The 16,694-nt window shown below is 37.6% G+C and overlaps 1 protein-coding gene across 1 annotated transcript in view; it reads right to left on the bottom strand.

Moving 5' to 3' along the window:
* The window catches only part of HAAO (3-hydroxyanthranilate 3,4-dioxygenase), a 33,579-nt gene extending 17,535 nt beyond the window's left edge, over nucleotides 1–16,044 (bottom strand). The window contains exons 1-5 of the mRNA XM_086745599.1: nucleotides 15,917–16,044; nucleotides 12,270–12,348; nucleotides 4,352–4,435; nucleotides 2,739–2,845; nucleotides 27–116 (exon numbers count right to left, since the gene is read on the bottom strand). Coding sequence (XP_086601725.1) covers nucleotides 27–116; nucleotides 2,739–2,845; nucleotides 4,352–4,435; nucleotides 12,270–12,348; nucleotides 15,917–15,996 — 440 coding nt within the window. The 5' untranslated portion in view covers nucleotides 15,997–16,044. The remainder of the gene's footprint in view (nucleotides 1–26; nucleotides 117–2,738; nucleotides 2,846–4,351; nucleotides 4,436–12,269; nucleotides 12,349–15,916) is intronic.
* Nucleotides 16,045–16,694: the final 650 nt, after the last annotated feature.

Below are 16,694 nucleotides of genomic sequence, written 5' to 3' on the forward strand. Positions count from 1 at the left end.
TTAAATTTACACATAAAAAAGCTTACTCTTCAATTATTGGTTTAAGTTGAGTGCCAAGATCTTCACAGTGAAACCATTTTTCAAAGAGGACATTAGTTGTTTCTCCAACATAGTATCTGACAAAATAAAAACGTTAGTCAATCCTTTTATTAACTAACTGGTCAGGCAGTTTCAGTCTTTTCAAGAAAACAGTTACTTGATGTGAGTAAGACCCTGTTATTCTCAAAACTGGTGTACTTTATCCTGAAGAATGGTTATTTAGGGAAGCTTTCTATTTCCCTGATTAGCTGACTAGTTGGTGGGGTACTCACGCTTCTATTTGAAGGCTTTGTAGTTTTGCTGATCAACCACATATAAGTCACCAAATTCCTTTAGCGAACTAGAAACCGATTGGTGCTGTAGTCCCTTGGGACCAACATCTCTCACTTTGGATGTAGTCACTGCAAAAATAACTGGTCCCAAATACCATTCCCAGCAGCTGCTTCCATGCAGCTGTAAGATAAATGCTCATATTTAAGAAAGTCAGCTTGCATGTTGTCCATGCATGGACTGGTAAGAATACGACGTGGTCTATAGACTTGTTTGCAAAAAAAAAACTGGATGGCTGTCAGCTGCTTAAATTTGAGAAATGTTGCTTAGTTCACCCCTCTGAAGAGGAACTTAGTGCTTCCTTTGCATTATTTTATGTCTTAACAAATAAATAAATTGTTCTGAGATCAATAGGTTAAGGTTACTGTAATCTATCGAATGGCAAAGGCAGAATTTACCTATGGATTGAAAAAAGACTGCATGGACCAGCAAGTTGAGTGATGCTTCCGCACTGTCACCCATATTGTAACTGATTCTAAATGGGTCCTATGTATCCTTGGGGTTAAAGTCACTGGACTGTGTGTTTGAAGAGGGAAACAAGATTTACACAATTACACTGTGCATATATGTGTATTAATGTCTCTTACATACTTATATAATTATTGTCCAATAATTTTCTAAGTGCCCTCCAGATCCTCAAGTTTTGCAAAAACAGGGTACTCAGAAGAAAGTAACATTGTTAACATCTCCAATATGGACAAAAGCTGTGATACAAGCACAAGTTTTGAACACACAGAATCTACAGAGAAGAGAGATGTTACAAATGTCTTGGTGGGGAAAAGGCTTTGCACCTTACTACATGTTAAAGAATCCAACCACACAACTGACATCAAACTTAGTTGTTTCTGTACTGGTTTGCCACAGGATTAAGGTTAGGTAGTACATTTTCCTTATAGTAGAAAGCATATAATCACTACTTAGGCTGAAAGACTGGGGCAGGCTTCTTATTCTTCACTTGTACAATAATCAGCATGCTGGGGGCTCTGTTCTATCACTGAGGCTTGTAGGCATGGTAAATACTGGAACAGTAACGTAATACTAGACCTTGAGTTGGCATACTTCAAAGTTTATTATGACTTTTTCTTCTACAGTCTTTGCTGCAGGTTGCTGGGACTGAAAAATGAGAGACTAGAGGTTCTGGTTGTAAATCCCCATCTCCCCCAGGAGCACACAGACAGACAACGCAGGTTTAAGAATATGACATGATGGTTCACTTCTAAAACTTCAGGTGTCTTTGTTCATCATGTCAGTGTGATAACAAGGGCACTAAAAACCTCTAAGTGATTTATTTTTGGGCATCTGATTAGGTATTTTCAATTAAGAGTGTGCTTTGTTAATCCAGTTATTTTTTCCACCTGCAAACCAGATGAAAGACTGGTAGTTTTTAGTTTACTTTCTCCACAAGAGCATGACTATATTGGAGTGCAAATCTCTAGATCTACCTGGGATCCCTAAAAAGCCATTCAGCATCTCTCTAACTCATACCACTCACAGACTTCATGTATGAGGTATGTTATTTTACTTAATTATCTACAGCTACTTAAGTTGCTTTACTACAAATAAACATTGTTATCTGAATCTCCGGCCACTTGTTTTTAGCTCAAAATATCTTTTTTAAAATAATGCAAGTGCTCCTGATTCACAGACCTGCTATGAAAGAAAAAAAGGGACAAGTGCATAGACGAACAATGTTTTAAATGAACATGATTTGTCTTTAGCTTGGAATCCAATCAGGTGATTTTTTGGTCCTTTTCTTAGTTTCTTATTTTTTTTTCTTTAGACTTTTTTTGTTTGTTTGTTTGAATGGAAAAGTATGTATTTCTAGCTCCGCATATTTGCAATCTTTCTGCTGTATGACCAGAGATTAGTCCTGCTTCCACTAGAATACAAAGTAAAACTCATTTATTTGAAGATGTTGTTCTCATAAGGTAATAAAAGCTAGGCAGAGGTGTGTACAATATAGATGGGTTAGTGTTAAGAAAATTGACTTTTGTTTCCATCTTCCCATACACTTGCCAAGAAAGCTCTTCTTCATCCTTTTGCTTTCAGTGCAAATAAATGTTCTGCTTGACAGAACTGATAAAAAAAAAAAATCCTTTTGATATGTGTTGTTACAGAACTCTGAGATTTTAAAACTTAAAGGGACAGTAGTTGGTAATACATAAGTAGACAGCTATAACCACAACATGCATTAAAAGCCAATATTTCTTGTTTAACTAAATCAAATGCTAAATGAGATCTCTGTTTATGTGTGTATAGATAAATAGATGTGTGGATAAAATTTCCAGGGTGAATCAGATAAGTTATCAGGAAAGTAAGTCACAATATTGCATTGACATGAGAAGATTAGCCAATAGTTTATACTTCACCTGAGCCCATCAATTTCTGTCTTTAATCTTTCCCTCTCAATCACAAGACCTACAGTGTCTGCGTATCTCTGAGGAGAATGAGGTATCCTAGCAGGTAGGAGGAACATCTGTTCAAAGAAATGGGAAAGCATCAGTGTCAAGAAGTCTTTGTTCTTTGTGTCCTTTGCCTGTCCCCCAATCTGCAATGTCCTCTGCTCATTACCCTACTTTTCCCCTACTCCTTGTTTCTCCTTTGCAGCTGTACCCACTTTGATACCAACAGCACAGCACATGCTGTTTCTTGCTTTCTCAGTGAATGATGACCATTGACTCAGGAATTGGCATTGCCTTTATGGCAGTCAAAAGCTCTCCTCCTGATTTGATCATCATTGCTAGACACAATTGAAACTAAAATCTAACCAGTTACTCATCTGGAATTTATAAATTTACTGCAATTTCTGAGTAGCAGAAATGGAAACAAAAAGCAAGCTTGTTGTCAGCTCAGGAAGATGTCTAAACTAATCACCCACGTGTATCCCTCCAACACAGCAAGCACCTGTAATTGCATGATGAGAAGTGTTTTCTCTCCAGAAATTGTTAACAAATATAAGGGGCTATGTACTTATGCAAGTGACAAAGTGATTAGGAAACACTCGGTTGGCTGTTACTGAAGTATGAGAATCAACCTTTTCCTAACAGCTATCTGACTACGTAGGAAGGTGGTAAGCCTGTATTGTTCTTCAGTGCTGAGCCAAGTTTGGGCAAGTCATTACAATTTCTCTGTCTGCAAAGCAGAGCTAATGATAGTCCTTCACCAGGACTAGTGTTAGCCTTATAGGTTTGAAAATGTAGATCTATTTCTTCATTGAAAATGTTGTAATACTGTTAATGACATCAAGCTATTGGGTCTAATATATGTCTTCCATTTTAAAGGCTGGCTCCGCTGGATCTAATAATTCTTTCAAAGACTGAATGCAGTTCAAGCTTGTGACAATAATGATGAGTGGCAGTTGCAGCACATCCAATAACTGGCAGTAACATTGAGTAAAATATCTAGTCACAGTCTCATTAAGAGCACTGCAAACTATCCTTTACCAAGTCCACTGCTATAAGGAAAAGCAACTGAGTGCAGCTGGAGACCTTTTATCCATAAATTGCTCTTTTAGAACTGTTCTTGTATTGTAATGGTTGCAAAGGCTGGCCGTGAAGACTAACGAAGCCTGAAAATAGCCAAATCTCTTACCTTTCTAAGTTCTAGGCAGTTCGCTTAATGGAATGTTGGGGGGGGGGTGGGCAGTAAGTACCTGACAGAGTGTAAATAAATGACTGATCCATTGGAATGCACATGGGAGATTCCATGCCATGCAGGGGAATAAGAACTCCTCCCAGTATATTGGTATCTGAATGGGTATCCCAAACACCGAAAGAGATTTTTATCCGTCATTGAAATAATGAAAAGTTGAGCACAGTGTACTGTAGTTTGCTGTTAATTACATGGAATCTGCTACACTGCATTCAAGTTTTTATTTTTATTTTTTTTATCCTAATGCCATCTCTTGCACAGCAGGGATAAATTGTTTTTTAAATACTTCATACCTATGTACAACAATAACAGAAAAACAATGCTGTTTTACCTCCCCTTCTCGGATGACAATGTCTTTTTGTTTTCCATTTTCAATTATCTTCAAACACATATCTCCTTCAACCTGGTAAAAAAGCTGAAGGAATAGAAAAACAACATTAAGGCAACTACTCCAAAACATTCTGTACTTAATTTTCTGTATATAAAGGACAGACACATGTACATTCAATCTATAATTGCAAATATTTACAGGGTTTTTTCTGACAATAGATAACAGACTTCCAACCTTTGTTCCTTTCGAAAATGTTACTAAAGATGTATTATTTTCATTAACTTATATACATTTGACAATCTAAGAGGTCTGTAACTGCTTACACAGTTATTCTGTGAACCTAGTGTAATTCCTTTGCACTGTATTTACTCCTGGGAATTACTCTTTCTAGGGCTGGGACATTATGGTTCAGACATCCGTTATTAACACTATATACAAAGCTTCATTTCAGATGTAGCAGAGTTTTCACTATTATATTCAGTCAAATTAAATGTCACTTTTCCAAATAAGTTCCAAATGTGCATGCATGAGTTTTTTGGGTATGTTTTTTTTTCTTTTTTTTTTTTTTTTAATGGAGATTTCTCATCTAGGAGTAATTGCCCATTTGGAGACTGTTCTGCTTTATTTCTGTGGGTACCCTTGAAGCCCAGCAACAGCTGCTCCTCTTCCTACTGTGTATGTAAAGGGATTACATTCGAAGCATGTGTAAGGACAGAACCACTGAACCTGTGATTTTGTCTTCAGTGACCTTTCCACAGCTCTGTTTTCAGAGCAGCTTTGTGAGGGCTCTGAGGTGCTCAGACCTAGCCTCATGTTTTATGGCAGAACTGTGCTATGATCTGTAAGCAGGTCTCTCTTTGACCTGGAATAATGGGCACATTTTTTTCTCATTTTGAAGTATTATTGATCTGTATTGTATAAAAGTCAACTTTAATTTTCTGCCACTCTCTGCCAAGCTTCTATAAGCTTTCCATGTTCTATTTGCCATAGCTAGAAACCAAACGGATTAATTCATACAATGGCTAGTGCAGCAGAAATTGTCTGAAACCTGATTGAAAGTTAGAAATATAATGAAAATAATTTTATTTATAGTAATTTACTACAATTTTAGGAAAAATGGAAAATAAATAGGGGAAAGAAGAAACCACCAAAGTATATAAAAACCCTGAACTAAACCTTTTCCAACATCAGAAAAGCTTAATCAGTTCTTTAAATCAGGGTTATTTCCAAAACAGCTTTGAAATAATGATTGATTCATGCCCCTAAGAATTCAAGAAACACATTTATGAACATAAGAAAGAATAAATATGCTGCCAAGGGAATGAAAGAGTTGAGAGACCTGAAAATGTACTGGAAAAGAGCTCATGATGAGATCTCTTATGTGAGTGAAAAGTTCACCTTGTGCCAGGGACATCACCATGGATAAATTATAACTCTTGTGTTGATGGCCACGGTGCCAGGCTACTTATCCTCCTTGCACTCCATTTCCCTATGTCCTTTTCCTGTAATTTGCATTGGTATTACTGAATGACCACATAAAATGCTACAGTAGCCCTCATTACAGAGCACATCTGGCAAGGCTAACTGCACATTGTACAACATAAAGTGGTTTCAGTGGGGAAATGATCTCTTCTTCATTTCAAAAAAGACTCATCTAAGACTGTAAGATCTTGATGGATTATCACACAGGCTATTGGGAATATCACACTCATAATACTGAAATTGAAAGATCCTTTTTGAAATGTTGAGCTTTGGAGTGTTACCTTCTCTACAACTACTGAGGGAGCTATTACTGAACATGCACACAGGATATGTAGATGAGGGGTTGGGCAACGGAGGTAGAGTTTTATTCTGCTTGTGACCGTGAATCGTAGCTAAGCAAACTTTCTGGTAATGAAAGACAGAGAGGGGAAAGGGGGCCATCCAGTTCAGTTGTCAAGCATCACAGTCATAAGGACAGATTCTGAACACAATTTTGCATTAAAAGAATTGCTTTGCAGTGGGATAAAAGGAATGAGGTGGGCTACATGTTGTCAATAAAAGCATTTTTTTTCTGACTGAATTTAAATAGTACCTTTCACTGTAAATTATGGATTATTCTTCTAATTTTTTTTTAAATGTCTGAGTGCTTCAGTCATCCATAAATCATCTGATGTGATTAATACAATTCAATTAATTATTGAATTTACTGCTGTGCTTATTATTAAACCTTGAACTTTTTACAAGAAAACTGTCAACTGTTTAATATCTCAGTGAGTTACAGTCCATGCCCATTTCACAGGACAGTGGCAATACAGTATTGTACGGTATTTTTGCTGGAATGTTATTTTTTCTAAATGCTGACGGAGCTTTGCATTCCGAATGCAAATCCAACCTCTTCCTAAGTATGTCCTGGAAAAATCAAGACCTGAGTAAGGAAATACTGGTGTGTGTGGATGCATGCACATGCATATGTATATGTATATACACAAATACATAAGCATACATAGAGAGTAAGTCAGTACAGTTCATGCCACCTGAAAATATAAGCTTTCCTTGTTGGCATGTTTTTACTGGGATAATCTAGTATCCATTCTCTGCAGCAGTACTGAAAACTGAGGAAATGTGTAACGTTCTCACTTTATTAGCATCTTATTAAAGGCAAGGTCTCTTGTTACATGTAATACATATATCCTTGCAGAAAAACCTCAATTTGTATATTGCTACTGCATATTGGGTCAAAATCAGACATGGATTTGTCTTTCTGGGTGAAGAATACGGCTCAAGGAAGAAATAAAGTTTGTCCACCAGTCTTTTTATCCCTTTTGTTGCTAAATGTGCTTATTTGAGTTTTTTTTTTATTTTATTATTTTTATGCCTCCTTCTTTTTTCCATTTTTTTTCCAGACTTTTGCCTTTCATTTAGCTTTCCTGCTTACTATGTGGCATCTTCTTGCTATGATTACACTAAAACCACTTCCTCTTAATAATTCTTGCCTTACCTTTAGAAGTTATGAGCCATCTAGAAGTCATTCTTAACTTTAAGCATAATGTTTTTTCATAACATTACTCAATATGATCATTAAAACTGCAGTTTTACCTATGAAGACTAAACTGAAAGCCCCTTAGGATTGATAGTTTATTCTTTTTACTCATTTAATTTTCCTTAAATTCTCTTTACATCCTCCTTCCTTAGTCTGCTTCACCCTTCTTGATCATTATTCAACCTGATAATATTGAGTTAAGCTGTGATGAAATGCAAGCATGGCCAGCGCTGAATCATTGTCAAATCTGTGAAGTGGTATTTAACTCAATTATATAGGTTCATAAAACAAATTATGCAGGTATTTCTGTAGAAAATAGGTGAAGATGCAGAGAGGTGGGAGTTCACTGCTCCCTTCAGTAGCAGCATCAATGAAGCTGTTTGTCTTGATAGGAATTAATTTAATCAAGGTAGCAGAAAGTTTAGATACTGCCTTAAAAAGAATGGTATCATCCAAACTGTATTCACATGGTGAGAATTGTATTGCTGCTTCATCCAGGTATGTGTATCCTAGCAGAGTAAAGAAGGAAGCACGTACTAGAAAAAGAACAAAATATTTCTAATTGGCTTGTATAGGCCAATTAAAAAACAAGTCTATTTTAATTTATGTACAACAATGTATGTAATTTAATTTAGATCCACCTTTGATAGCAAACTCTGCCTAGATGTAGGAGCCCAGAGTTCTGTGAGGGCTTTTGCAGCTGAGAGCTTATTCACAGATCTCTAAAGACACCTGCAATTTGCAGTGTACTTTGAGTACTGACTGCTTCTGAAAGTGGAATTTGGGTTTGCTCAGCCACTTCTGGGATTAAGTTCTCACTTGGCACATCCTGGCTTGTATTGCTTGTCAGATTGCTAAGTACTAAATTAATTTGCAGAGTAAATCAAATTCTGATGTGGGAGTAGAGCTTGGGTGTTCTCCAGACTTCAGTGGTGACTGATTGAGCACAGAAAAACAATTTTCTCCCTGTCTCATCACAAGGTTTTTCAGCCATCAGAAGTCTGAAAGGCAAACAGATGAGGAAGGTAGAGAAAACTACATTGTGGGGTTTTGCTTTTTTTTTTTTTGCTTTTTTTTTTTTCCCCTACACTCATTTACATGTCATCTGTGAAACCTGAATACTAGCCAAAACTCATCCCAACTTATTTCTGAAAATGCAATCTCTTTCTGATGCAAAAGGATCATCGCTCTTATTACTTTGTAATAGAAGATTTATTTCTTATTAGAATATTCAAAGAGTTTTCATCACATAAATGTGGGGTTGTTTTTTTTTTTTTAAATGTGAAGAAGTAAAAAGGTTTCTCTTGCTTTACTGTGACTCATGTTCTCAGTTTTATGTGTGGGACATACACTGCAAAACTACCTACTGGAATGCTCACCTAGCCCCTCTTTCCCCTCCCTCTTAGGCATCCAGTATCCCCATAAAAGGCAGAGGGAGAATTGAGCTGCTAGGGAAGAGTTTCTCAAAAGCACGCTGACTAGAGAGCAGTATATGCTAGAAGAAGGGGTCAGGCTTTGTTTAAGCAGGTGATTTGTCATGAACTGGAGCCAAGTCTTACTTGTGGTGTCTGTGTGAGGGGGAGAAAAAGAGAAATCAAAACTCAGGTTAGAAAACTCAGGTGAGCAGATGTGACCTCAAATCTGTATCATGTTTCAGAGCAAGATGTTACTATATCTCAATCAGACCATGTAAATATGCTAGAAGAAGCTGAAGAGATTGGCCAAGATGATCAAAGGAGAGGGGATTTCTGTTCTGAGAGTCCTCTTTAGGACTGCAGTGCAAGGGCTCAGATCTGTGGGGCTGTATCCATAGGAAACAACCCAGATGCTGAGTGCAGAAACTTAGGGTAAAATACATACAGCACAACGAGAAGTATTTAAAATCTGCTTTTAAAAACAAGTGGAATATTGTGCCAATGCAAATGTGTTGCAGGTGGTAGATGAAAGGCTGATTTGAATTTCTCTGCGTGGAACTGCACTGTTTTATCTAGACTCAACATTAGAATATAAATTTGTAGGAAATCAAAGTCAGCTAGTTGGGATTCATTGTGTTTAAGTGGTGGACTGAAGTGGGTAAAGAGACAGAAGCTTAAGTACTTTTGTGATCCTAGATTTAGCTGTTAGCATATCTCACTTTCCCCCAAAGCAGACCATGCAATGAAGAAAATAAAATCCACAATTGGTTTTACTATAGCTAAGCTCTGTTATTACCATGGCATTTATCTGTCATTAACTTCCTCCAAAACATACAGTCCCCTTTAGTTTTCACTTACTTTATTTCTTGAAAGTTATATGGTGAATTTGTAAGATAAGACTAGAAGTTTCCCCCCACCCTAACTTCAGGCTTTGGAAGTAAGCAAAATGCAGTAAATACACCACGAAGTTGTTGTGTAAGTGTTGAAACTCTTGAATGATGCTGTACTATGAAAAGTTCAAGCGACAAAGGGACGTCCAGGACTGTCATCACATCAGGGGCACCACAGAAGCTTTCAGTGGTCTTGTCAAGTTGACTACACAAGAATTGTAGTCATTAGTCCATGTAATCCAAAGCTCCTTGACGAGTCAGATAGATTGGAATAATTATTCATATGAAAACTCAAAAAACTAGCTATAGAGCACAAACATTTTCATTTTAATACATATTAAGAAAGTTTTGTCTGTATAGCTATATAGGTGCATTCTCACAGCAGTTGTTTTGCCATGTTTTAACAGAAGATCCATTTCCCAAAGTAATTCAGTTTCATTATAACAATGGGTCTGATTTAGAGGCAGAGAACATTCAAGTAGATGTTTGTCAACTCTGTCTCTGGTCTGATGGAGAAGGGAGCAAGGACTTAACATTTACAAACTGGAAAAAGAATGAATGTGACATAGTGATGAATTCAAGCCAAAGAATGTGAACGGCTTATCTCTTGTAAAGTGCAGCTTGATTTGGCTTCTTATAAAACCTGTTCAATAGAAAACAATGTCTCAGGTATGAGACAATAATCTGTGCAGAAGGATGGCAAATAAGTAGTGTGCATAAAATTAAGAAGGAAGTGAAGTAATACAGAGAAAACTAAGAAGGAACAAAATGTTGAGTTACATATTTAGGAAACTCCTGCTTGCTGAGAGGAGGAAATAAACTGTGCAAAACTAGCTGTCATTTTAGCCTAAACAAATATTCAGGAGACAATCCTAAAAGGCTTTGAAGAGAGTCCAAATCAAGGTTCCAGTCTTTCTCGTAATTAGCCAGTCACAACTGATCTTCCCAATACATCTGCACATTAACAGTGCCAGCAGAGAACAGCTCGGCAGCAAGAGGATGCTCCTAAGCCCTCATCTCTGCACGTGAAATTCTTGCTGTTGTGACCCTTTATTTGCGTATAATACTTAATAATATGCAGTAACAGCAGTGTATAGATTAGATATTATTTCCAGTGCTTTCTGAGTAGTCATACTACAGATGTGATTACTCCTTTCCCAGGGACATAATCATGTTGATGAAACCACATTTTGTTTTCCCCAGCTAAGTATCTCTGGAATTTCCTTGTAAATATATGACGGGCGCTCAATTCTCTGGTTAGCAACAATCACTTCACACGCAGTGCCCTGAGACCCGGCTCGCCTCTTTCTGAGCCCAAGCAACCTGCTGGCATGGTCCCAGGAGTTGCCAGAGCTCCCCCTGCGCAGCCAATGAGAAGGGACATAATGGAGCACGTTGGGTAACCTGGTATGTGACAGACCTGCCCGTACCCACAGCCATGGGTGGGCTGTGAGACCATGATGGCAATGCAAAGCAAGCAGGAGTTCAACAATGTTAAAGTAGCAACCACTCCTTCAGAGCGGTATGGTTATAATGACTACAAACACCTGCATGGCACAATTATAACAGAAAATTAATGAACACTGTTGTGAAATGGTTGGGTTGGTTTTCTGAGAAATGATTCAATGATAAGCAAACACAAATTTTTGTTTATTTTTAAAAGGATTTATTTAACTTGACTCACTTCTGCCTTGACCTGTGTAGATGCTTAAGCCTGAGTTTCCAAAGGTACTTAAAATTAGGTGACCACATTTTATTTGAATTACATGAAATCAAATTACTCTGCTGGGAAGCAAGAGAAATTGTCTCCCATTCTGAAATCCTTACTGCCAGGCGTCTAGTGTCCCCTTTCCCTTAGGATTCCTTCAGAGCCAGTTGTGATACCTCCAACTGGGAGGAGTCCTCAGGCCAAGCAGATAATTCCACGAAAAAGGCAGTAAACAAAGTAGATAAATTATTACAATTTTGATATGTTTCTACTCTTTCTTCCTATATTGTGCATTTGGCACGATGGCTAATTACAACTCAAAGCAGTGTGACGGCTTTCTTTTGACATGGAAGATGTGCAGCGAAGGGGACTGATTTAAAAAATATTTAGAGACTCTATTCTTTAACCTTCCACATCTGACTGAAAGCTGAAAATGTTGATATTTTTCACAAAGTCCAGAAAAATAGAATTTCAAGTCAACCAAAATATTTTTTGTTTTTTTTTTTAATTTCAAAGTTACTTTTGAAATACAGATTGATCTTCTGCCACAAAATATCACTTTAAAAATATCGCTACCTTTCCAAAGTTTTGTTCCAAAACGTTGAAATGAGACATTTTGATGTGTCAGAACACTTGCCTCTAGTTTCCTGTTGAAAATGAATTACAGCAACATAGAACTGATCCCATGTGCTTGTTTCAGAGGAAATGCACAGATGGTGTATGGTTCTGGTGAATGATTCTGTTTAAGTGTTTGAATAGATCTAATAAATACAACATCACTGAGCCTGGTAGTGCTAATCTGTAGATGTAGCTTCACAAGTAGCTGCTTTTTAATCATTATAGAACAATTAAAACAGCAAAATGTAAACAACCTATAGGTTACCTCTTCTCCTTCTTCAATATGATAGTCCTTCCTTTCATTTGGCCCTCCAACAAACATCACATTCAATTGATGGCGATGCCTAGAAAAGAACATGACATTTTAAAGCTACCTCCACTCATGATTTTCTTTATTTCTTTTTTTTTTTATTTTTATTCTTTGAGCACAGTGAGTCAATGAAACAGTACTGAGTGACAAGCAACATCCAGAACGAGAACTGAAAAGACCTTGGATGCATCTCTCTGCTCTGCTGCTGTCCTGCTGGGTGACCTGAGGCCAGCTGCCTTCCTCCTGGTGTTTCAGCGCCTCCAGCTATGAACAGGGGACAACGATAGTTACCAGCTGTGGAAAGAGCTTTGAACTGTAAAGATAAAGATTCCTACATAAGAGACAGGAACAACAGGAAAATGTCTTTTAAATGTGAGCTGATTAGATCAGGATTCTGTAAAGGTAAAACATTTTTTAAGGTTAATAAAGATAAAAACATTTTTTTTTTCTCCCATTGGTATAGTTACTAGAGGATACTGATGGTAGGAATTATCACCTAATTTCTTTTCTGTTTATACTGGTTTTGCTAAGGTGGAAGAACATTACAGTGGTTTCATTGTGGCTGTGGTTGATTCAGTAAAGGAGATTCAGGCTCTTTATCTTAACTCTGCCCCTTTTAAGAGCCCCAGTGTGCACTTCTCTCAGCTGGCACAAAGAATAGAGATCGTCCCAATTATCTATTGGTCCACTTAAACTGATAAAGAGGTAAGGTAGCAGGTTTTCATTTGCTAAAAAAAAAAAACCTGTATGTCAGGCCTGTTAGCAGTGATTAAAAATTTGTCCTTAAGCTCTTTTTGACATTTCAGCTGCGGGGTGTTATCCCCTTTTCAGTGAGGAGATTCTGGGCAATACTTGGGTTGACAGAACCAGCAGAGCCACGCTCCCCTGCAACAGGAGGAGGAAGGATGTGCCTCTATCAGCACCTCATAAGCCTTAATTGAGAGAAGCTGTGCTGAATTGCTGAACATATACATTTGATCTACTACTATTACTATGTTTACCTTGCAAAGTATTTAAATTATAAAGAACAACACAGTAGGGATTAATAAAGCAGAAACAACAAATAACAGTGACAAGTTCCTTGATTAAATAAAAGCCTAAAGAATGAAATGAGATTACAATTCTTAAACTGACTATTGTCACCATAGGAAACTGTATACATTATAGCACTTGGCTTCATGCCCATTTCCTAAAATAAGGAAGCAGATTTAATGTTTGTTTTCAAGAACTCACTGTAATACTTCTGCATTAATGAACCCTTCTACTAAACAAGGGAAGGAAGACCACAACAGTAAGAACAGCTAATAGCTAATGAAATAACTAAAAATCAACCCTGGAGAATAAAATAAGAGAAAGACAACCTGTGGGTATCTTGTAGCCTAGTTCTAGGATGAGTTAGTTTTTTACAGGAACTCATACAGTTTTGTTATTAGTTCAATAACTAAAAGTGAAAATCTTGCTCTAAAAATCATTGTTGCTTAACTTTTTGTTTGGCAATTCTACCATTACTTCTGTTACTATATGGATTTAGCTGGGTTTTACATAATAAACAGGCAAGCATAGGGTAATCATTTCTATCATTAACAATTGTATAATGACACCATCAAAAAATTTGAGCTATCAAATACAAACAGGATGTCCGATAGGTTTGTTTGTCCATACTGCTAAATAAGTCAATATAATTGCATTAAGTTAAGAAGAAAAATCATAAGGAAGGCAAGCAGTTTCAGTTAAGACTGCCAAAATAGAGTATCATAAGGGTTTCAGGTGAGTGAAAATTACTTGATTGCACTATTTTTAGAATGAGGTGCTAATCAATGGCCTGTTAAGTTTTAGATACTCTTATATTTCTCTTCTTAATCACATAAAGAAAATGGTACCAGCAGGCAACCTTTTAAAAACATCTCAAGACCTTGAAGAATCAGTCCATGACCACAGTAAGGTCTCCTTATGGCAAGTATCATATTCTGAACTCACATAAGAGCTTTAAAAGTGCCATAGCTACCCTGTAAAAATCAGCTATGTCAAGGGTTCTGATTTTGCACTAATTGCTCATTGTTGAGGTTAAAAAGCATTTAAAATTGCAAGATAGTGTCATTAGAATACATCTAATACAGTAAAATATATTGTCTCCTTCACTGTACTCTTTGCCGGGTAAAAATCTTGCTGGATGACTGGCCCCAAAGAGTTGTGGTGAATGGAGTAAAACACAGTTTGTGACTGGTCAAAAGTTATGTTCCCCAGGGCTCAGTTTTGGGGCTGGTCTTGTTTAATATCTTTACTATTGATCTGGACAAGGGGATTGAGTGCACCCTCAGTAAGTTCGCAGATGACACCAAATTGGGTGGAAGTGTCGATCTGCTTGAGGGTAGGACGACGCTGCAGAGGGGTCTGGACAGGCTGGACCGATGGGCTGAGACCAATTGTATGAAGTTCAACAAGGTGTCGTAGTTTAGCCCCACTCAGGACCAAGCTACACAGTCTCTCGCTCACTCCCCCCACCCTCCAGTGGGACAGGGAGGAGAATTGGTAACGAAAATGCAGCAAAACTCGTGAGTTGAGATTAAAAAAAAGTTTAGGAGAAAAACAAAAGAAAACAAAACAGGGTAGGGCAAGAGGCACAGTCTTTGGTGCTTTTTTAAACGATTAAAGTTGCAAAGCAAGATTTATTTAAAAAAAAAATTAAAAGCAAGAAAAATGTTTTTCTATTTTCTTTATAAAACCTGGAGTTATATCACTCTTTATCATAAGAAAGAATTCTCTGTAGCCTTCTGTATATGGCATTTTGGACAAAATATATTGTCCTCAACTTCACTGAGAAAAGAAATCCTCACTAAGATTGTGACTAGAAGGTGCCACTCGTCAGACCATTTACACTGGAATTTGTTCATGAGCTTTGACACTGAGAATACCCATGCTGTACAACTGCATAATTCCCACACTTTTTTTCTTATATTAGCTGAATATCCTCAGAATATGGTTCATAGCGCGGAGGTGCCAGTCATTGCTCTGAAGCACTGCCTCTTCAGCCTCCCACTGAACAGGTCCTACCCTGCCTTGACAGCTCTGGAAATGCCCTGGAAGCCTGCTCCTCCAGTGCCCCTGCCCTTCTTTTCTCCTCATCTTTCAGTGACATGTCCCATCGGTTTTGATTGCTCCTGCAGATTCGGCTCCTCTGCAATGTTGAAATTACTCTCAGCAGCTCCAGCAGCTGTTTCAGGTTGTAATTTGGTAGCACTAATCTGTTAGCTAAATCTTATCATTTGTGGATGTGATGCTGTCTCCTCTGATTTCTACGAGTTTATTGTCACAGGCCCTGACACAAATTCCCTTAGCTCAGTCTAACTGCCTACAAGAGACTTTGAGTTGAGGCAAATATCTTATATGCAAGTTGATTTTTTTACAGCTGCTGTAGAGTTACTGCAAACCAGATTTCAGTCACTTTCTATTCTTTGAAACAGCACTCTGACTGCAGTGTGAGAGGAACTACAGTTCCTTACTAGTCTTTAGCATGTATGTATGCATTTTAGCAGCTTCCTCTTATAGCGAAGAATATCGATGTATCTAAGAACTGCATAAAAATATAATCTTCATTTACTTACATAAGCTTATTGCACACAGGTGGTAAAAAAGCAGTTTTGTTTTCTTCTATCCATTTTCCTACGTTTACAAGAAGCTCCATGGTCCACCAGCTATGAAACTTTTGACGGAGATGTTGGAGTTTGCAGAGTGCTCTTCCTGTGAGCAAACTGCGTGTGACTCCATCCCCAGAGCTCAGGGGATTGGCTGGTAGAAGAGGTGTCTGCAGGCTTGAGTGCCAAAGGGACAGGTCCATCAGCCAAAGGTTACTTTGTAAAGAGTGCTAATGCTCCAGCAGCTTAGCTAATAATTGACTAATGTTTTAAAAATATATATTTTCATTGGAGACTTATTCTGCCCACAGGAGGTTTCTTAACTCTCTTTACTGCATCGACTGGAGTGTGTATGTTACCGCTCTACAACACTTGCCCTGTTACACAGACAAACTCGTAGCTAGGAAAATGGGCAAGACTTGGGCATGCACACCCTTGAAGTCTAGTACAGAAACAAGTTTGAAAGCTAAACATAAGTGGAGAGCAGTTGCTCAAAGTTTAGTTACATATAATATATATAAGCATATATATAGGTGTTCCAGGCTTCATAAAAGCCCCATTTCCTTTTCCCACCACCCCTCAACCTCGTTAGGCTGAACATTTGGGGACGTGTGTTTGAAAATATTGGGATCTTCTTCTGCAAGATAACAAAAATAAAGATATTTGTAAGATCAAAACCAGCTGCCCATAAATGCTCATTTTAATTTGATCCACTCCTTGCCAATGTTATAGCAGGGCTTGTTGGAGA

This window comes from Chlamydotis macqueenii, chromosome 3 (genome assembly GCF_036417535.1).
Source record: "Chlamydotis macqueenii isolate bChlMac1 chromosome 3, bChlMac1.mat, whole genome shotgun sequence".
Classification (NCBI taxonomy): domain Eukaryota; kingdom Metazoa; phylum Chordata; class Aves; order Otidiformes; family Otididae; genus Chlamydotis; species Chlamydotis macqueenii.